Source organism: Gigantopelta aegis, chromosome 3, assembly GCF_016097555.1.
Source record: "Gigantopelta aegis isolate Gae_Host chromosome 3, Gae_host_genome, whole genome shotgun sequence".
Lineage (NCBI taxonomy): Eukaryota > Metazoa > Mollusca > Gastropoda > Neomphalida > Peltospiridae > Gigantopelta > Gigantopelta aegis.
The window spans coordinates 4,281,693-4,306,385 of record NC_054701.1 but is presented as its reverse complement, the minus strand read 5'-3'; the positions used below and the strand labels follow the sequence as shown (position 1 = coordinate 4,306,385).

The following is a 24,693-nucleotide window of genomic DNA, read 5'->3' as shown; positions in this document are numbered from 1 at the left end:
CAGGGGAAAAGTGCAGTAATAAACTTTGGATTGTATACTAGTATAAACAGATTTTATGGCTATACCATCACGGTTTATTTTTTTGTCTTGAAACAAATTTTATATAAAATTTTATATTGCAATTAGTTTCCGGCATACTTCGTAATTCACCCAATTTATTTCATATACCCTCGGCATAATCCCGAATGTTTTCAAATTCTTTTCAAGTCACTGGCATGATTTTGCAAGTAAGGTTTTGATTGGTCGAATGAAAGGTCAACTGGACATGAGCTCCAACCGGCTGCTGTTAGATCCACATGTAATAGTGGAGCTAATTTTAATTAGATTGATGTTGGGCGAGCATATTTGTGTGTGTGTCTGCGTGCAGGTATACTATTAACCAACATGCCTATTCAGTGAATTATTCACAAGTCAACTGTGCATTGTAATAATCCATTAGCATTGATCACATTTATAAAAACTCAAATCTACATGAGCAATTCAATAAAAACATTTTTTAAAAAGAGAAACATACAGTGATACATATGTCAAGGGATTATGAAAGTTAAATTAAGGCACTTTAACTATTAAACACCAAATTTATATTCCCTGCTTCAACATAAAATAATTAATCAATTATTTAAAGAGGTTTGTGTACAAATTGGGAAATTAGCTCCTGGGGATTTGCCCAAATTATACATGTATTTAAACAGCTCATGCAGATTTCAGTCAGAATTATATTTGGTACACCAGTACCAATTTGTTTATTAATTTATTTATTTACTATTTTTTACGCAGAATGCAGACCTGTTTTGATTTGTTTTTCTGTCTTGGCATTTTTGTTATGTAGCCTCCAAACACTAATCTAAGCTTCCACATGCAAAAACATATTTATTTCAAATGTTATATAACAATATGATGCTTAAGACACCTAGTTATCAATAAATAAATGAATCATTGCACATTAAAACATCATTTATCACTGTCAACAAACGTAACAATTATTAACACTCATCCACTGACAAAATCACTTTGTAATAAATACACACGTCATGCTACACTGCATCAAGGAGCCATAATACAAGGCTGTAGTTGCATGCAGAAATATTTCCCAATCCAACTGCAACTCATGGTGACACTGTGTTATGAGAATGTTGTATGTAATAAATTGTGTCATGTGATTGTGAGATGTGGTTGGAGAAACAGTTAAAGTTTGATTTATTAATCATCGGCAAATGGATGTCAAACATTTGTTACTTTTTGCTACATTGTTTTTCATTAGCAGCATTTGACTTTGTTTAAATGTTGTATGAATATAGTAGCAAATAAAACTGGATTCAGATCAGTTCATGCTCATCATCACTTCTGTCATCTGCGTAATCTAAACGCACGTTCAACAATGTATTCTTGTTTTAATGCCTCTTTGGATGCCAAAGTATTCCTGCACAATATTAGAATACAGCACAGTTTGTACACCATACTCTGAACACAGCTGGGGATTGAAATCAATTCAAAATGTTTTCATAGTTCACAAAACACATTTTGAAATTTTTTAACTGTATTATTCAGTTTAATAAATTTCTTAAATCAGCCTTTATTAATTTTGTAGATATAAAATAGTCCATGATAGCCATAGGTCCACAAATATTTTAACAGTTTTCAAAAATATATTTATACACTTTCAATTCAACTGCAATTTGTATTTCTTAACTTTCATTTTTATATTTTTATTTATTGATAGTCTTGTAGTTCCTGTAAAGAATGGCGTACGTACTTTTATGCTGTATTTTAAATTACATTTTATTATTGTGTACATAATATGAGATTAATAAACTGTTGTCTGTCTGTCTGTAAAGTGAAAAGAGTACTACAAAAGGATTAAATGCCAATGCTCAATACGTAACATCTTCAATGCTCTACATAGTCTGAGCTAGGACACCAAGTAATCATCCCTTCATTCTGTTTACATTGAGGTCTACTACTCCACGTTACGTATTGCTGTCACTGGATGTCGCTTGAGAGATAAAATGTTGTTTGGCATCGTTTAATAGTTCAGACATGGTTTACCAAGTTCTGAATGGATTTGTCCCTGAAGGTGTTTAAATACTTCCATTATATTCGTCAACTCAGTCTTCATCCGAGTCCTCGGTATCTTGCATGGGGAACCGCAGGATGGCGCACACACCAGACAACTGACCCAGCTCTGTCAAATCACAAACAGTATGTAAACTTTACACAGGTCCTAATCAGGAACATCATGCTTACAAACTAAGTCAGTAACTGTCAAATATCAGGGCTCGAACTTAACGATGGCACCGACAGCAATTGCTATCATTGAGATGTAAATTGCTGTAGGTCAGGAGCGTCACCAAAGGTCACTTTTCTACCACTGGTAAACCTCCTCCAATGATGGCAAACTCTATATGAAGAGTTCAGGTGCAAAACGCAATATAAACCATTTTCTTTCTAGTTTTTAGTTAAAGCCATTATTGTATGTCAGTAAGGGCCGATTTGCTGCAAAACGAGATTGATCCTTATGAAATTGTATTGGGTAAATCCCTTTTTTTTTTTTTATCAAAACGCCAATTAAAAAAGTAATTTTTACTGAAAATGAAAAATGGATATATTGCGTTTTGTGCCTAAACTCTTCATATATACCTGGAAAATATTATCTGCCAGTATTTAACATTTGGGCTTTTGAAATATGTCTACAAACAGCAAAATAACCTATAAGTCATTTTGATTCGCTGCAAAAGGCACTTTAAAAATTGCTGTCGGCGGACTGTTTGACCGATGGCAATGTTTTTAAACATTGCCAAAGGCAAAAAATGTGTACGTTCGAGCCCTGAAATATTCAACTTATAAATCTAATAAAAAAAAAAAAAAAAAACTTTCAGAATAATAAATATTTTGTTATGTAAGAAACCCTGTTCTTAAGTATTTAATGCAGAAATGCTCCACCAATTGTAGGTATCTTGTCAACTGTAAGCAACAAAAACACGTCTTGAGTAACTCAGTTTGTAGTATTAGAAACAATTAAATATTTTGCTTAAACATCTATGGAGACATGACTAAGCCACGGCTAGAATAAGAGTGCTGATATTAATAACATTTTGCTCTGCTGCAGTTTTATATCAATGAAAGTCAACAGTCAACTGGAAATGTCTACAGGTGTAACAGAGTTGTGTCCCCTAACAACTGCAAGTTAATTCATTCTGAAGTTAAATAAGGTGTTAACTTACGTTCTCCCGATACGTGCAGACTGGAAAATATCTTAACATCGCCACCATTCTCTCGAACTGTGTCCACCAATCGAACATACCTCTTTCTTTCTGTCAGGTCTTTCGATCTTAAAACAATCATAATCACACATATATTTAGGTTTTGTAAAACAGAAAGAATCACACGTACATTTAGATTTAAAAAAAAGAAAAAACAAGTCACGTGTACATACACATGTACACTTATATTTTTATATTGACGATACCGAAACACACAACGATAATCTCTTTATCATATAATCACATGCTTAATTCAATGTGTTTTGATAAACTGTATAAACAACTTTAATTCCAATATTGGTAACATGTGAGAATATGTGACGCAGTGTCTTTTTGAATGGAAATGATGTCAAACCTGAATGGCATCATTTTGGATATCCTTACATAAAAATAAAGTAGTGCTAAATGTTTTTTGTTTTTTGAACATTGGACGGCTTCCAGTGAAAAGTTGCTCCTGAAATGTTTTTGTTTGATGACTATGAAGGAAGGATATGTTTTATTTAACGACACACTAACACATTTTATTTACAGTTATGTGGCATCAGACATATGGTTAACAACCACACAGATATTGAGAGAGGAAACCCACTGTCGCCACTTCATGTGCTACTCTTTTCAATTAGCAGTAAGGGATATTTTATATGCACCATCCCATAGACAGGATAACACATACCACGGCCTTTGACATACCAGACATGGTGCCCTGGCTGAAGCGAGAAATAGCCCAATGGGCCCACCAACAGGGATTGATCCCAGACCTACCACGCATCAAGTGAGGGCTGTACCACTAAGTTACAACCCGCCCCTTGATGACTATGAATGCATACATCAGTTATGGAGTGTCAACGTAGTACATTTACTTAAATGTCAATAAACTGTGACCTTGATTAAATTACATCTAATTCTGAAAGCATGTGATCTGAAAAATATCACATACTTTGATTACACTGGATACGCTAGCTATTACATGTACATTATAAAGAAGAATATTTTAGTTTATAAAAACAAATTGCAGCTTAAAACAAAACATTACCTAAAAAGTTCATCGGATATTAGTAACGTGACAATGGCCTGAAGTTCAGCAGCTTTTTCAACATGTCTCACGCTGAAAGGTAATATAAAATACTGTTATATCATATCTCACAACCCTTTTACACAAAAAACAATCAAATGCACTCTTTAATGGATGGGAATTTGTATTAATAACTTTACGAAATTTAAATTACATTTCAACTACTGGAAATATCAGCAAATGGAAATAATTTCAATAATTTCACAAAACTAAAATATTCTTTATTTCATTAACAGAAAATAAATCTACAATAGTCATAAAATGAGTTTAAGAAACATTTTCTCAAAATCATACTTTTCTACATATTAATAACAAATAACCCATTTTAAAACATCCTCTGCTGGCTATTTGATAACTTGCAGGCCGACTAACTTTCCAGAATCTTCCGAAAAATCCAGAATTTTCATCACGTACTCGGAATTCCGGAATTGATTCCCAATATCCGGGATTTTTTTCAAATTCATTCGAATTGTATTTTTAAGCAACTAATTGTTATTACATTCTACATTCTTAGAATTAAATAGGCCTATCTTTATTACTCATTTTAACCTGAGCTCCGTTTTGTCTAGTGTTGTGCCATTATCAATTATTGTCAACAGCCAACCAATGAAAATGTCAATTAAACTGAAGCCATATATGAAAATTTTCTTTCTTATTTTTATACTAGAATAGTTTATGTATTCATTTTAAAGATATTTTAAATACACAGAATTATATTCCTGCAGGACAGGCATCGGTTCTATGGTGATGTTTACAGTTTTGCCACCGTGGATGAAAGCATGAATATACAACAGAAGAATACTATGATCGTAAAAAAAATTAAAAAATGAACCGACAATTGTCTTCTTTCCACTGGCTTTCACATGTAACATTTGACTAAATAATATTTGGTCACCACTAATCTATTATATGACGACTCCATGACATTAATACACCTACCAATATTATTTTATTCAAGAAAGTTAAACAATAACGCAAAGTTTTTTTCTGGACACTGGCTCTCCAAAGGTGTTACTGTAATAATAATGTGAGCGTAATTCAAAATGGCAGCCAGTCCCCAAACCAGTTCGCCAAAAATCAGTTCGATCCCATTACATGCATATGGTGAAATAGTGCATATGTGGCAATGTACCTACATAAAAATAACATTGGTCCTAATTTTGTTTGTCACTTTATTGCTAATCTGTAGGTGGGAGTCTTAAACTGTAATAGAATATCTGCTAATAAAGTGGGTTTTTTTAGTGTGAACTTGTTGATGATTTTTGGTGTAGGTGTGGGTGTGGGGGGGGGGGGGGGGCTGTGTTTCTTTATGAGGAAGTTTCAATTCACATATAAATAATGATATACTCATTTGTATTATCATTTTGCAAATATTTTTCGCACTGTTTAAAATTACTTTCATGAAAATGAACGTTTTCGCGCTCTTTAAATTATTGTTTTGAAAAGGGCGTTCGTGCACATAAAAATTAAAATATCCGAAAATTCCAGAAAAATATTTCCATTAGGTTGGTCGCCCTGAACTTGTGAAGTTATAACAACATTTAATTTTCTCAAATTTCAATAATATTAAATACTGGTTTATCAGGCTTAAGATCCAAAAACCTAGTAATACTGGATTCTTAACATCAGCAAATAATCAACAAAATGTTCAGTATCTGAATCATACACAGAGTAAGCACTAACTTGTGATGATCAGTTGATGCTCAACATTTAAGAAAACAAGACACACAAAATGTAACTACTAATAATATGCTCTGTCTGAGCTAAACACAAACTATAACTAGCCATAATAAGGTCTGTCAGAGCTAAACATTTATTAAAAACTAAATATGACTACCCATAATACCCTGCCAGGATCAAACTGCAGTACCTGATAGAAGACAAAGTAAACAAGACACAACATATGACTACCCATAATACCCTGTCAGGATCAAACTGCAGTACCTGACAGAAGACAAAGTAAACAAGACACAACATATGACTACCCATAATACCCTGTCAGGATCAAACTGCAGTACCTGATAGAAGACAAAGTAAACAAGACACAACATATGACTACCCATAATACCCTGTCAGGATCAAACTGCAGTACCTGACAGAAGACAAAGTAAACAAGAAACAACATATGACTACCCATAATACCCTGTCAGGATCAAACTGCAGTACCTGATAGAAGACAAAGTAAACAAGACACAACATATGACTACCCATAATACCATATACCTACCCATAATATGCCCTATCAGGGTCAAACTGTAGCATCTGATAGAAATCATCAAGAGCTTTAACTTCCCCAGCAGCTTTAGTGTCCGCTAGTTTCGACGTCAGAGATGGATCACATAAAACCTCTGAAATTTGATGAAGTAGACTTGAAATTATATTATAACAACAAAAACCTACAAGAAATGTGTGGACTTTAAATACATTGCCTACAATAAATAGTTTTGATCTAATTCATATCTGCACCAATAGATGATTTTCTCAAGGCATGTTAACAACCAAACACATTTGATTTTACTTAATTATATGGTAGGTTTTTTTTTAAATGTGATGTAAAATTAACGACTAGTTTAGTTCTACATGTATTTTCACAAATTGAATTAATTATAACTTAAATTTAATAAATGTTTTATTAAGTAGTCAAATTAAGTTGAAAAGAAAATGGTTATACTGCCTGCCCTAATTAAAAGGTCTGTCTTATGCTTATTGTCCTAATCAAAAGGTCTGTCTTATGCTTATTGTCCTTATCAAAAGGTCTGTCCATGTCCATGAAATTTGCAAGCAAATAAAAAGGTCCAATTTCAAAGGAAGATTGTTATGCTTAGAATTTGTTTTGGAACTAAAAATAAGGTAAAGCATAATGAATAAATAAAAAAAATTTTTTTTTATAGAACACTCAACAACCAACTCATACCAAGCAATATTTTTTTTATTGTATGAGTCAAAGGTTCTTGTCCTTCACAAACCTTTGAGTGAAGGACAAAATCAATTCACAAATGCAAGAAAAACAGTACTGTCGAATAGCGAGTGGAGTACTCCCAAGAAAAACAGTACTGTCGAATAGCGAGTGGAGTACTCCCAAGAAAAACAGTACTGTCGAATAGCGAGTGGAGTACTCCCAAGAAAAACAGTACTGTCGAATAGCGAGTGGAGTACTCCCAAGAAAAACAGTTCTGTCGAATAGCGAGTGGAGTACTCCCAAGAAAAACAGTTCTGTCGAATAGCGAGTGGAGTACTCCCAAGAAAAACAGTACTGTCGAATAGCGAGTGGAGTACTCCCAAGAAAAACAGTACTGTCGAATAGCGAGTGGAGTACTCCCAAAAACATAATTATGCTACCTATGTAACCTTGTCTACAATGAACCGGCCTCTGTGGCGTCATGGCAGGCCATCAGTCTACAGGCTGGTAGGTACTGGGTTCGGATCCCAGTCGAGGCATGGAATTTTTAATCCAGATACCGACTCCAAACCCTGAGTGAGTGCTCCGCAAGGCTCAATGGGTAGGTGTAAAAACCACTTGCACCGACCAGTGATCCATAACTGGTTCAACAAAGGCCATGGTTTGTGCTATCCTGCCTGTGGGAAGCGCAAATAAAAGATCCCTTGCTGCCTGTCGTAAAAGAGTAGCCTATGTGGCGACAGCGGGTTTCCTCTAAAAAAATTGGTGTGGTCCTTAACCATATGTCTGACGCCATATAACCGTAAATAAAATGTGTTGAGTGCGTCGTTAAATAAAACACTTATTTCTTTCTTCTTTTTTTGTCTACAATGAGAAAATACAAAGACACAACGTTGAGTGTACCTTTCAGCGAGTGTTTAAATCCTGACGATGAATGGACAAGAATGAACTTTGACCTGTTGTCCGTGAGCATTTTCTGATCAAGTTTCACAGCCTGTTGAAACATGTAGTCTGCAAACTGATCCTACAGGAGACAAATTAAACAAACATCAACAAAGGACCCACAAATTAAACAAACATCAACAAAGGACCCACAAATTAAACAAACATCAACAAAGGACCCACAAATTAAACAAACATCAACAAAGGACCCACAAATTAAACAAAGGACCCACAAATTAAACAAACATAAAAAAACCCATTAAAAAACCCTTAACAAGAACACCCTATAGGAAATGTAATAACACCCTAACAGAGATAAATTCTATTTTATTAACAGAATAGTCATGTTTAAAAAAAATATTAAAATTCATTTGGGGTAAAGAAGACATTTTAGAAATAAGCCAAAACTATACAGATAGATAAAACCAATAACAATTTGCAAAACAGTGTGTAAAAGATTTATTGCATATACTTTAATATTAATATGACTTTATCGTGTATTTAAAAGTGTTATTTATTATCTCAAGTTGTCAAGAATTGATATAACAAAAAACTTACCTTCACAAATCCAGGACTTGCAATAATTGCACACTTGACAACTGAAAAATTAATTCTTGTTATTAATTTGTAAATCAAATGGGGAAGCTCAAAGCATTAATACAGAACATGTACAAATGTGTTGATCACCAAGTAACCTGAGCAACTGTCAAAGTAAGACTCCTGGATAATACAGAACATGTACAAATGTGTTGATCACCAAGTAACCTGAGCAACTGTCAAAGTAAGACTCCTGGATCAATACAGAACATGTACAAATGTGTTGATCACCAAGTAACCAGAGCAACTGTCAAAGTAAGACTCCTTGATTAATACAGAACATGTACAAATGTGTTGATCACCAAGTAACCTGAGCAACTGTCAAAGTAAGACTCCTGGATCAATACAGAACATGTACAAATGTGTTGATCACCAAGTAACCTGAGCAACTGTCAAAGTAAGACTCCTTGATCAATACAGAACATGTACAAATGTGTTGATCACCAAGTAACCTGAGCAACTGTCAAAGTAAGACTCCTGGATCAATACAGAACATGTACAAATGTGTTGATCACCAAGTAACCTGAGCAACTGTCAAAGTAAGACTCCTGGATCAATACAGAACATGTACAAATGTGTTGATCACCAAGTAACCTGAGCAACTGTCAAAGTAAGACTCCTGGATCAATACAGAACATGTACAAATGTGTTGATCACCAAGTAACCTGAGCAACTGTCAAAGTAAGACTCCTGGATCAATACAGAACATGTACAAATGTGTTGATCACCAAGTAACCTGAGCAACTGTCAAAGTAAGACTCCTGGATCAATACAGAACATGTACAAATGTGTTGATCACCAAGTAACCTGAGCAACTGTCAAAGTAAGACTCCTGGATCAATACAGAACATGTACAAATGTGTTGATCACCAAGTAACCTGAGCAACTGTCAAAGTAAGACTCCTGGATCAATACAGAACATGTACAAATGTGTTGATCACCAAGTAACCTGAGCAACTGTCAAAGTAAGACTCCTGGATCAATACAGAACATGTACAAATGTGTTGATCACCAAGTAACCTGAGCAACTGTCAAAGTAAGACTCCTGGATCAATACAGAACATGTACAAATGTGTTGATCACCAAGTAACCTGAGCAACTGTCAAAGTAAGACTCCTGGATCAATACAGAACATGTACAAATGTGTTGATCACCAAGTAACCTGAGCAACTGTCAAAGGAAGACTCCTGGATCAATACAGAACATGTACAAATGTGTTGATCACCAAGTAACCTGAGCAATTGTCAAAGTAAGACTCCTTGATTAATACAGAACATGTACAAATGTGTTGATCACCAAGTAACCTGAGCAACTGTCAAAGTAAAATTCCTGGATTAAATATGGCAGTTAGTCTGCGTCAAAAAAAAGTAACTAAAGAATTACGCAGAATAAAAAGAAAGGCAAGAATGACTAATTATAATATACTTCACTATTATTTACTATAATCAAAAGGCAAGAATGACTAATAATAATATACTTCACTATTATTTACTGTAATCAAAAGAAAGGCAAGAATGACTAATTATAATATACTTCACTATTATTTACTGTAATCAAAAGGCAAGAATGACTAATTATAATATACTTCACTATTATTTACTGTAATCAAAAGAAAGGCAAGAATGACTAATTATAATATACTTCACTATTATTTACTGTAATCAAAAGAAAGGCAAGAATGACTAATTATAATATACTTCACTATTATTTACTGTAATCAAAAGGCAAGAATGACTAATTATAATATACTTCACTATTATTTACTGTAATCAAAAGGCAAGAATGACTAATTATAATATACTTCACTATTATTTACTGTAATCAAAAGAAAGGCAAGAATGACTAATTATAATATACTTCACTATTATTTACTGTAATCAAAAGGCAAGAATGACTAATTATAATATACTTCACTATTATTTACTGTAATCAAAAGAAAGGCAAGAATGACTAATTATAATATACTTCACTATTATTTACTGTAATCAAAAGGCAAGAATGACTAATTATAATATACTTCACTATTATTTACTGTAATCAAAAGGCAAGAATGACTAATTATAATATACTTCACTATTATTTACTGTAATCAAAAGGCAAGAATGACTAATTATAATATACTTCACTATTATTAGTGTAATCAAAAGAAAAGCCAACTTACTGTCAAAATTAACATGCCGCAAAATAGCTTGAATAATCTGATCATAAAACCTATGCAGTCCCTGGAAAATAAAAACATACATATATAAATAAGTCATTTTAATTCTTAACAGTTAATTCAAATACATCCAGTTCAAAAGATTAGCATAATTTAAGGACCTGTCCCAAAATCTAAATGTTGTGATATATCTTTGTAGTTAACAATGAAATACAGAGTTAATTAGGAGATAACCATATGGAGTTTTTAGATTTGTGGATGCTATTGTCTATTTGATCCTGCAAATGTCATTTGTGGGCATCAAATAGACAATAACACCCGCAAATCTAAAAACTCCATACGGTTACTATAGATCCTGAAATTAATGCATCCCTAAATTAATGTGAGTGACAGTGGGCAGACTAAAATGCGACATGAAATTAATGAGTGTGGCCTCCCTATGAAATATTACTTTCCTAATAACACACGCCTGTGTACTTTTTAGTTAAATATGAGTTACAGGCATCTTCAATGAGATCAACTCACTAACATGTCTGTATACATATCAATTAACCTGTTTAGTCCCTATTGTTTTTAATGAGATCAACTCATAGCATATTTTTGCAGCAATCATTTACGTAACGTGTATAGTTATCTACATCTGGCTAAACACCAGAATACATGTACCATTACAACTGCATGCCAATGAAGTTGCAGGGAATTTGAACAGTAAAGACAAAGAAACATTCGACCATAATATTAGCGTGCTAAAACCCATTCAAGTATGATGCACGATGGATCGTGTCAGCTTTTGACAGGGTGGCCAAAGACCATGTAGCTGGCATCTTGCCAGACTGTTTGACAATTAGTATGTCTCCTCTACGATGAATTGTGCTCCAGTTGTTTTATAAATGTATTAGAATTTTAATCTTTTTTTGAATAGTGTGGGACACACAACTTGCTGGACTATTCAACAATTAGTCTGTCTTGCCTACAATGAATTGTTTTCCAGTTCTGTTTTATAAATATATTAGAATTTTTTTTTTTTTTTTTTAATAACGTGGGACACCTATACAAAACATACAAATAAAAATGTAATATTATTAATGCGAATATTGTGAACTTGCATTATGATCGCATTAATTTCAGGATCTACAGTATGTCCATTGTAAACTGAATTGTTTTTCTATAGAACTAACTGTATATTTGGTTTTTCTTGAAAATAATACCTGGCTACAATCTAACTGGAGACCCTTGAACCATCAACTTGGCCTGTTCCAATTGCTAATGACATCATTAACTTTCCAGGTGTTATTTCCATTTGATCCCGGAAAAAGAATGTAATTAACCAATCACAATACAGAAGACACTCGCCATCAGTTTACAATATTCCCAAATTAGAATAGCTTTACTTGATCATAAATGCTCCCTTCTGTGAAATGATAAACTGCGTATCAACCTGTAATACTACTGAATCTCAATGAGTTGATCCATTCTGAAAAAAATAAAAATAATGTTACAACTAAAAAATATATTTTTGTTTCTTTTGATGTTTAAAATATATAAACTTCCTGTATAGCAAGGACAGTTCGTGTTTTTCAACATATCATGCATCTAACATCTGTGTAGAGGCCACAGTGAGTTGTAAAATATGATTAAACATCAGGTATCAGTATTACCTTCATGTGTTGATCACACATGCCCTTGCGTTTCCTCGGAATGTTGGTTTCGATCTTGGCCCGGACTAGGGTCATGCTTGACGTGACGAGACACACGTGAGCGATCCCCTCCTGCATCACGACCGCAGCCACGTCGGCGTGCTGTGTCACATCACATGCATTATCTGAAGATCAAACATTCAAACGCTGTCGTTAATAAAATCATATGCACATGTGGTTCAAACTAAGAATGTATATAAATAAGACAAGACCCACCAGGTATAAAATAATAACCACCACGCCACACATGATAGCACATTATACTGTGTTTGATACACCATGCACTGGCTCGAATTAGAAATACCCCCATGGGTCCACCGACAGGGATCAATCCCCGACTGACTGCGCATCAGGTGAGCTACGTCCACGACATAAATTCCAGAAATAAAAATGACAGTAAACACATACTTATATAATTAGGTCTATATGTAGGTTACACTTTTTTTTTCTTTTTTTTTTTAAAATGCCACAAACATTTAACACAGAGACAAAGACATTTTTTTTGGTATTTTGGACATGAGATGAATGGTGAAGCCGCAGTATTTCCAATTCGGTATGGGACTACTTGACAGGTTCGTGCTCCAAGCTTGCTGTCAGTTGAGCTATCTCGGTATCACCCGAGCCCGGGGTACATGGAACCTGCAGTGCATGCCGGGTAATCATTCCCCATGTGGGGTCATACACTTGGGAGACACACCCATAATTGCACCCGTGAAGTGGGTGAAACTCGGTGTATGTGGCCTTACACCTGCCCACTGAGCCTAGCTGTGCACTCACTCTGGGTTGGAGCCGGTACTGGCATGAAAAATCCCCCACTGCCTCAGGTGGGATACGAACCCAGTACCTACCAGCCAGAAGTCTGATGGCATAACCACTACACCACCGAGACCGGCTTGTAGGTTATACTTTATTCAACTACATAATTGTATAAAACAAGCATTTTAAAACTAAGTTATTTGAATAAGTAAAAATATTAACAAAGAAGTTAATATTAATAATAACATAGATCAACATGATTACCAATTCTTTCCAGACACACGCTGTCCCACTCGTGTTTTCCAAGGGTAAATGGACGGTTCTGCTCCAAGTCAAGTGTATGATACGCCCCCATCTAAACATAAAAACAAACACTATATAACAAATACATACATACACCATACCTGCCAACCCCTAGCCTGAAGTGAGAGTAGACAAACCGAGAGTAGTGTATCATATCTGAGCTCAGTGTAACATAAGTACAACAGTTTTGATCATACTATTTTTGGTACAAAATAATGTATGTTGCAAGGTTAGCCGAAAACCAGCCATCTCCTGGGCTTTCGATGGCAATCTCTCTTTCTCTCTCTTTCAGTCTCAACTGTTCAAAAAATGTATTTTGTGTATCATACTTGATTTGTTTTTTAACAGGTTGTAAAAAATGTCAATTGGGTAAAATACACAAACACCTATACTTTGTTAGACCTGTGTAACATACACACTAACACACAATTAATGAACACACTTTACTCCAACTGATACAATTTTCTCAGAGTAGATCTCACCTGGAACCTACAATTTACATATTTATAGGATATTAAACAAGCTTCCATTTCGTATCATGTTTATGTCCCGAGTGAAATAATGTTCTGTTGTCATGAACTTTAGTGAGTGACAATGAAAATTATTTCATGAGGGAGATAAACATGATATGAAATAGTAACGACTTTGATATCCTATTTATTACCCATAATCAATCTTAATTTATATCATTTATATCACTCAACTCATTTGGTTGACAGTCCTGTAAGACTGTAGTATGCCAATCAGTTCGACATGTACCAAGATCTTTTTAACCATATGGTAATAATACAGTTTATCATATAATATCTTACATTTTCAGTGCAATCAAAATATGTGACATTTTTCAGATCACATATTTTAAGAATTTGATAACCTTGCAAATTAGATGTAAATTAATCGAGGTCACGGCACTAGGTTTATTGACATTTAAGCAAACGTAATAGAGTGACACTCCATAATTGACGTATGCATTCATAGTCATCAAAAACATTTCAATAGAAATTTTACACTGAAAGCTGTCCAGCATTCAGAAAAGAAAAATTTTATGCACTAGTTTATTTTGATGAAAGGACATCCAAAATTATGTCATTCGAGTTTGACGTCATTTCCATTTAAAAAGACACTGCGCCACATATTCTTACGTCATTTTGAATATCTAGTAATAGTAGACTGGAATTAAAGTTGCGTGTATAGTTTACAAAAATGCATTGTAATTAGCTTGAGGTTATATGATAAAGAGATTATTACCCTCGTGTGTTTTGTTTTCGTCAATATCACATATTAGGGATACAAATAATGTATTATGTTCACCAGAGGCTCACATAATACAATTTGAAGTGATGTCATGGGATGATGAGTATGGAATTATCAGTGTCAGCCTGTACAAAGTACTTATACATAGTTACACACACATTGTACAATAGAGGCGCCAAGGGTGGACCCCCCCAAACATATTGAAGTGCCCTGTTTTCCCCGTTTATGATTTTTTTTCCCCCATTGGGATGCCCTTCTGATGAGTTAGTGCGTGTGTTCTTATTCTGTTAGTCCTCCCTGTAACATATTCCATGGATCCACCCTTGTACAATGGTTAAAAACACACAAATTACAAATTACACATCTATCCATCCATCCATGCATATCTCCCTCCCAAGACTTGAAATATTTAATTATAAAGTCAGTTCTTATAGCTACAGATGTGTGAACAAGCACACATACCTTCACATACTGATTCTCTCGGATGTTTCGACCTTTGACCCGGAGAACACAGGCCTGTGTGTCGTAGTCGATGGTTTCCACCCGAATGGTGAGTGTGGTCCGAACTTTATGAACACTCACGCTGCCAGTTGCAGTCTCATTCTGTACCTTCCTGAAATAGTATCATCATCATCAATATTGCCCTATCAACGTGCAAATGCAATGAGTTTGCATTATATGCACAGATTTAATCACTTTTTTCTTAATACAACATTGTAGTGTTCAGGGTTTTTCCCAGGTTGTAAGACTACATTTTAGCATTAACACTACATGTCCACTGTAATATTTAGATATTTATTCAAGACATTATAAAGGTGTTTATATTCATATTGTTGGTAAAACAAAACCGCTACAGTGATGGCTCTACATATAACATTTATAAATTTGCTAAAAAAATTTTTTAAACAATTGGTCAATAGTATTGCTTTATAAATTAATGTTTGCTGGTACTCAAATATTCCTAACTGTTGTACTCATATATTCCAATATTTAATGAATAACGTTATAATGAGAGATGAGAGTGTATGTAGCTTACGGCTACCTCGGGGTGAGTAGAATATTTTGACAAACTATCTATGAAACTTCAAAAACTGCAGATACCTTCAGATTTGTTTTCATAATATATCTATCGTTATAAGACATTATTTGACCATATCAAAATAAGTTTCTGTGCTCATCTGTTTGTTAGAGAGAACTATTCAAGTTCTGTCCCTGGCAGTATTTTACCTTGATATGTCAATCTTTACACTGCACAAATATTGTGGTACGTGATCTTGATCTACATATATACATACACATGTACATACTAGTGTATATGAAATTGCGAATCTGTACAATGTACATGTGCATGATATATAATTAACTTTGTGTAACCATAAACATAAAATACTTTTTTCTTCTTGTGTTTTGGGGTAGGAATGAGTAAAATAACACAAAGACAAATTTTCCTGTAACCATTTTTGCTGGGTAAGTTTTCTGAAGTTTAGGATACACATACATGTGTACTGTACCTTATGGTGGTAGATTTTAGAGCGTCTCCTACTTGGACCAAATTGTAGGCATGCCACATGTCTTCAGCTTCCTCTGCTATCAAGGTAACAGACCTACAAGTAGAATACATACATGTACATATTACTGAAGAATAAAAAAAAAAACACTGTCTCTTATACACAAAAACTTCATGATCACCAAGCCATAAGACTACTGAAAGAAATTTTTTTTACCTACACCCCTCCATTTGTGGCCTAGATTCTAACCCATAGCTTTTGCTAATACAATATATTTTATTATTGTGCACATCTGTCACTCAATATATGGTTAACACATTAGCTTGATACAAGTTTAAAATTCTGTATGCCTCAAACATGACATCAGAAGATAGAGGTAGGATTCTTGCCTGGCTCAAAGATGGAAATGATGCACAAAAGTTAATGTTACCCAAGTTACATACTGTGAAGTTTCACAAATTCTAAGAACACATGTATCCAAAACCACTACACAACGTAAAAGTTCAAACAGGACTAGCTGTACTTGTATGAGAACACTGACAATGAAAATAATCAAAACATTTATGGGTAATTCCTGCATTATGGATTTTGCACTTTGCACAAAATATTAGTTTATTTCATTACTGTACATACTAATTAATAAGTACTGAATATGATTTGTTAGTAATAATTTTATGGATGTGGGATGCTATGGAATGTTCTGACCCAAATGTAACACATATCTAAAACTCTGCTTTGATAATAAAGTCATAATGATGATGGAACTTTATAAATTTCATTGTTTATATAAAAGTTAGTAATAGTGGTACTTGATGTATTGAATCATTTCTTTTATATTGTAAATAATTATGGACATAGATATCTACAATATTGTGTCTGTTATGGATGTGGCAACATGCAAATTGTACTAATAGACTCCATCATATGAGGTCATGTGGGATAGAAAAGGTATACCCGAGGTGTTGGAAATTTCAACCCGGGACGAGGCTTGCCGAGTCCCAGGGTTGAAATTTCAACCACCAAGGGTGTACCTTTTCTATCCCACATGACTGCATATGATGGGAGTCTTTTTCTCCCATCCATTCGATAAATAAACCATTATTTTACACGAACAAACAAAGATGGCTAAAAAAGTAACTTCTTTATTTGACCGTTTTATCATAAATAAACTACATCATATTTGCTGTGTCTGTTTCATGTGTTATTTTTTTTACTTTACAACTACAAATTTACAAGATACCTATATATAATGAAGGTTTTAATAACAATATATCAATCTAAAACTAACCAACTCGCATTGATATGTCATATATTACTAACGCTGTGTTAAATTCAATCAGTCATAGCCCTTGCAAGACGTCATAGAATGGGTCTGTCTTGCATGGTTAGGGATGGGAGAAAACTGTATACAGCTACAAAATCAGACTAAATTGTTTAATATGTTAATATATCAGTGTTCTTGCTCATTCATTTAAGCGAGGCAGGCTGCCCTGCTATTGCGTTTTACTGCCCCACTTTCATATTCTGCCTGCACCTGTTGTTAGATGAAGTCATATCCTTTCACCCCTCTTGGAGAGTATTCCATAAAAGGACAAAATGGCAGCCTGCACAAAATTACGTGATTTTTGCCCTATTAGATCTCAGCAAAGTTGATATAGGTGACATAGTTATCATCTAGTATGTGGAATATGTGTCATTGTAATGGATTAAATGGTTTTTTCAAGATTTCTGTCTGGACAAATTGTGGGTAAAAGTTAACAAAAAATAAAGGTGGCAGACCAATTTATGGAGTTGTTAACATTTTGGTTCAGAGTAGTCTTAGAGGAAACCTGTTAGTACTTACATTTTTACATTAATAGCAAGGGATCTTTTATATATATATATATATATATATATATATATATATATATATATATATATATATATATATATATATATATATATATATATGCACTTTCCCACACACAGGATGGCACATACCACAACCTTTGATATACCAGTTGTGGTACACCGGTTGTTACGAGGAAAAACCAAATCAGAGAATGAGTCCCCTGAGCCTGAGGACAGTAAGGTGGTTCGATCCTAAGATGGAAGCACCTCAATCTGTTTATCTTTAATTGCTAAATAAAATGTGATGTTTGAATAATAATTTAAAATATATACTTTTTGACAAGAGGCGTTTTGAATCTTTTAATAAGGGGAGGGGGGTGAGGGTTAGTGGGGTTGATCGGGAGGTGTTTTACTGAAATCGATGAAGCTAAGCCTAAGGGAGGTAAGTACTCATCACCTCGAAAAACTATTAAAGATCAACTTACCCAGTGCCGTTTTTGTCAATTTCTCTATTTACTAGCTTCATTTTTGTGCTATATATTTTAAATAATTAAGAATTCCTGGATCTTTTCTGTCGTTTCTTCGAGGAAATATGTTACAACAAATGCGCAATGTAATTTCGTCATCACCTTCCATTCTAGAGTTATCTTCTCCAAATTTTTTGTTTTGTTTTCTAAATTCCTCTATCATCTACAGTACTTACCATTAGTCAAGTGGCTAAAAACAGAAATATAAAAACTGAGACTTTTCGCAAAATATAAAGTAAAATCATGCTTTAACATAATCTTTACAGCTAGCACAGATGAATCCAAGAGATAAAGCAAATGCGCTAAATGATTATTTTGCCTCCACATCAAGAATCGAAAACGAACCAAATCTACCCAACATCAATCTACTGTCCCCATATAAATTATCTAATATTGTAATCTCAGAACAAGATGTTTTTGATCAGATTAAAACCCTTAATGTCGACAAACCGCCGGGACCTGACAATATGTCACCTAAGTTAATAAAACCCATTTGTCAGTCCCTTGTAACACCACTAAAAGTTTTTTTAAATCTCTCTCACTAGGTTGTGTGCCACGGGACTGGAAGTGTGCCAATGTTACAGCCATATATAAAGGTAAAGGTGATATTAAGAGACCCTCAAATTATAGACCAATTTCTGTAACAAATTGCTTTGGCAAAATTTTAGAAAAAAATATATTTAAAAACCTTCATAATTATATCAATGATCATTATATTCTTACTAATAATCAATCAGGCTTCAGATAAAAAGATTCTACAACTAATCAGCTACTAATTATTTATGATACTATAATGAAAAAACCTATATAATGGCAAGGACATAAGATTTGTATTCTGTGATATTACTAAAGCCTTTGATAGGTTATGGCATAAAGGTTTAATTTTTAAACTAATGAAATATGGTATCTGTGATAATCTTCTTAATTGGTTCAGCAGTTATTATGAATATTGTCTGATGTCCATCTTGTTTAGGAGAGACTTATATAGGCTCTGCCTGTTGTGCAATCCTTTTGATTCTTTTTTGATCAATAAAATATCTCAAAACAATATGAATCCCTGTCAGACCTATATGCTTCATCTATGACCATTTATCAGGTCAGATCATAGGTTTAAACGCACACATTAAGAATAAGCTGTTGTAGCACACACCTATCATGGGCTGAACTGAACTGGACTTTATTTACTCTCAGGCCTTAAACCATGGTGCCATTTACTTTTTGACCGACCGTTCAATATTGCGCCAAATTTCCTCAATCAAAATTGCGCACCTTTTCTCTTTGGCATATTAATTGCTCCATTCAAAATTCCATAGCGCACACGCACACACACACACACACACACACACACACACACACACACACACACACACACACACACACACACACCGCCTGCTACCGGCCTTGGTCGGGCTGCTGCTGCTCCCTTGCGGCCCCCCCCCCCCACCTTTCCTGTCATGGACGGAGGAGCCCATGACAGGCGTGCGCTACAACAGCTTGTTCTGAATGTGCACGAAAATCCCTATGACCTGACCTGACCTAAACCATGGCATATGAGGTTCACAATACATTTATACATATATTTTTACATCATATATGATGGCAAACGTAGAAATATTTCACATAAATAAAGAAAGAAAGAAACAAAGAAATACATACATACATACATACATACATACATACATACATACATACACATACATACATACATACATACATACATACAAAAAATATATAAAATACATACATAAAATACATATTCATTTTAGCCGCCATTTAAAAGTATTCATAATAAATTTACAGAAAATTGACAATTTACGCAGGTGTCGACTTTCGCAGGCTCCTCCGTCCAGGACAGGAAACGGTTTTGGGTGGGTAGGAGAGGGCGTCGCCCGCCCTGGTATGTGCAGCAGCCCGGCCAGGGTTGGTAGCGGGCGAGGGTTGGTAGCGGGCGAGGGCTGGTTTTGATGCTATTGAATTTGTAAATGTCCCGTAGGATTAAAGCCACATAGAAAATAAAAATATAAAAATTAATGTACTACATATATATACATAACACACGTAAAAGATACATATACATAAAAGTTTCAAACTATTATCATCAAATTTGTATTATAAATAATAATAAATTACAAAAAAAATTAAAGGACGCATAACACCACGTGAATTAAGAGTATAAAAGTGTTCGGCGACGTGTTAGGGTTTAGCAGTATTACAAACTAGGCATTAAAAAACTAATTTTTGAACAGTGTTTAAAACATATCTTCTGTTTAAAAAACCCCAACCCTGCTGAACATGTTAAATTAAAAAGTAAGTCAGTATTTATTACGCATTTGATTAAAACATGGACTTCATATTCGACACATATATATTACTGCACATAAGGCAGATTCCCAGCTCAGCATGAAGGTTCTCATAACGCCCCGTTTTGATATGTATCGGGGCAACACCGCATCTAAATTTTGTAAAAGCACTCCTGCAATTATTTTAAATATTTATATTAACATAATGTTCTGTGCTATATACATTTTTAAACAAGCGATAAGTACGTTATTCTCCAACATTATTAGCAATGCTATTAGTCTAAGAAACATTCAGATGACTAGCATAGACCTACCTATCTAAAACATTGGTAACAAATGGAATAGGTACTGGACTATTTATAGGTGAGTAAATAGAGTTTTTACATTGACGTGATTGCTTTTTTTCAGCCAAGATAAAAACGTTTCTATTCAATATGTCATTATTCATATTAACCAACCTTTCACTGACCCAATCAGCTGTCCAGCTTCTCCACTGACCCAGCCAGCCAATACAGCTTTCCACCGAGACACCATTAAACGAGTCCACCCAATATCACCGTTTACAGCCGCGTTGTGAGTATACTTTCCTACACGCAGGAAGTATCTCAAGCACGAGTTTGAATTTTACTGTTACTGTTACTTTATGTACGTGCCATTGGATAAAGAGGTTCTTTACGATTTTGAACTTTAAAAGGGTGGATGCGATCCCAGCAACCCCCCCCCCCCCCCACACACACACACACACACACACACACACACATACACACACACACACTTAGACACATGTAGTTGCATCATCGTTCTGAATGATTGACAACAACATCAATGTTTCGGGTCAAATGGCTCTTTAATAGCTAATAATAGTTTCCATTTTTTTCACCCAAGTATGTGACACCAGGGTTTAATTACATTTGCAATTTTGTAAACGTATTTTAGGCGTGAAACGGAGCACTACTAATATGATGGTGTATTATGAATTAGGCCGATCACCTCTGTATATAAGTAGGAATATACGAATTGTAAAATATTGGATAAAGTTGTTGAATACAGATAACTGTATTTTAAAAGAGTGACGAGTGCATAAGAAAACCACGTACCATCAACTGGGTTAGTCAAGTACGAGACCTCCTTCTCACTAATGGTTTTGGCCATATATGGTACAATCAAAATGTAGAAAATAGCATTATTCAAGCAGAGAATGACAGATCAATTTATTCAGGCTATGTTTGCTGTATTTAATAATTCTCCAAAGTGTCTCCTATACAAATTCATTGTTAATAATTTTTGTCTACGACCTTACCTTCAGAAACCTATCGCCCTGAAATATAAACGTATTTTGAGTAAATTCAGACTTTCTGCACATATTCTCTCCATAGAAACGGGCAGATACCATCATATCGATAGAAGCAATAGGATATGTAATCTCTGCAACATGAATGTACTAGAAGACGAATATCACTTTGTTCTAGTTTGTCCGTTCTACTATACTATAAGAGATAAATATATTAAAACTTATTATTATAATAAACCATCAACTCTGAAATTAACACAACTACTGTCCACCGATAACTCAAGAGAGTTAATTAAACTGTGTAAATACTTGATAACTGCTACCACACATAGAACAGACAACCATGATTTATGAGTATGTTTTTATTTATGTATTTATTTCATTACTGCATTTTACTATCGACTGTGATAACTTTTAATAGGTCTATCCTGTAGACCTCACCATTCCCCGCAATGTGTACAATGTATTATTTTATTGTAAATATGTTTGTATGCCTATAAAATGTATATTTTTTGGCAAATAATAAACTACTTAAGCAGTAATGGAACTGGTCGACACTTAAAGGATTGACGTATCTTAAATCTTCTCTCGGGATATGTTCAATTAATCAGGCAAACATGAAGTGTTAATTCTAGAAAACCCAATATTTTATCATAACTCTAGAAGAGCAATGTATGATATGGAACACAACACCCGACGTACACCAGTATTTGAGCAAACAGTGAACTATAGTAAGCTATGGATCGTAGTCATAACGGCCCCAGTACTAAACGACCTTAACAATAATTGGTCAAAACGGCCCTAAAAAAGTCAAAACGGCCAAAGTGAAAAAGTCAAAACGGCCCTTAACAAAAGTCAAAACGGCCAAAGTTAAAACGTCATAATAGCCCTTGAAAAAAATCAAGACGGCCTTAGATATAATGCTTTAAACATGTATTTCATCTACACAAGTGTCGAGAAATGCAGGAGAGTCTTAATGCGTCCTTCAAAATAAGGATGTGTGTTGATCATGACGGTATCAAAGATCGGTCTATCGGTCTTTTCAAATACAAGGTCAATTGGTGGTCTTAATTATATTAGTATATTGGGGAACAGGCCCGTTGTGGTCCCCGGGTGAGCAGCGCCACTAGGAACTCGTTCAGACGATACGCACTCACCCGGAAAGCCTAGATGGTCCACGAACCCCCAACCCACCCACCCACCCCAACCCTTCCCTTTCTGAGATTGAATTATTAAAATAATGAATTATAGAGCAGGCACGCACGACACCCCGACGAGTAGCGCCCCATGGAACTCGTCCGGGGGGCACGGCCGGGTCGGTCTATCAGTGTTGTTAAATAAAATGTTAATTGGTGGTCTTAATTACAATAGTAAATTGCGTTGTGTAGGCTAATAAATTGTTACCAGTGATTCCTTTGTTTTGGTTGTTTTTATACATATTTTTGAACTGCCTGTGATATAGGCTATATTGATTACTAATTATTACTAATGGGAATTAATTTAACGTGATAGTACCTATTGGCCGTTCTGACGGGCCGTTTCATCATGGGGCCGTTTTGACCGCATACCGTAAGCTATCACTTCAGACAAAAAACTAAAACAACATCAGCTTACAATGCACATGTACCCAAGCTGGAAACAATAGGACAGACATGGGTGATAGTGCTATTGTTGCTAAGTTGTGCAAGGTGTCATACATGCTTGTGCAATTTACCTGAAAATAGTAATCAGCCTGTCATTATTATATTACTAGAATAAAATAATTAAAGGTACACACTCTGTTATAATTCATTACCTGTTTGTGGAAATAAAATGATGAATTACATGAAAACAAATAGGACCAATGCATTAATATAAAACAATAATTATATACAAATATCCACAAGTCAATAGTATTACACACACTCCACTGAATCCCGTCCTATGCAAACTTTAATTTATTGAATCTTGAACTGGCAGTCCTTCTACAAGAATGATGCAAAGCATCTGGGGAGTTGCAGTCATAGTCATAGACTATACCAGGCTGCCACGGTGACCAGGTAGTGATTCATTGTTGCAATCGCGACTTTACCGAAATATCTTTCGACTACCTTGTGCAGAGATACAATACTGTGAATACAATACAATACAATAAAATACAATACAATACAATACAATAACTTTATTTCCATGTTCATATATGAATAAATGCATACAGTTTTGACTCAGGAGGACAGTTTGTTGTTCAATACAAAAGAGGGGGAGGGGGTAATCAAGTGAGGCGCTTTTTATTATTGGTGGAAACATGAACAGAGAATAA

General features: G+C 34.6%; 1 protein-coding gene across 1 annotated transcript; it reads right to left on the bottom strand.

Annotated features, from left to right (window-relative positions):
- Window positions 1-239: 239 nt before the first annotated feature.
- LOC121367413 (protein pelota-like) lies at window positions 240-18,911 on the bottom strand. Its single transcript, XM_041491568.1, has 12 exons — window positions 18,762-18,911; window positions 16,450-16,542; window positions 15,401-15,551; window positions 13,646-13,736; window positions 12,587-12,750; window positions 10,932-10,992; window positions 8,732-8,772; window positions 8,135-8,255; window positions 6,560-6,680; window positions 4,294-4,365; window positions 3,222-3,328; window positions 240-2,182 (listed from the first exon to the last, which is right to left on the bottom strand). The coding sequence occupies exons 1-12, from the start codon at window positions 18,800-18,802 to the stop codon at window positions 2,106-2,108; spliced, it is 1,140 nt and encodes a 379-aa protein (XP_041347502.1). The 5' UTR covers window positions 18,803-18,911; the 3' UTR covers window positions 240-2,105.
- Window positions 18,912-24,693: the final 5,782 nt, after the last annotated feature.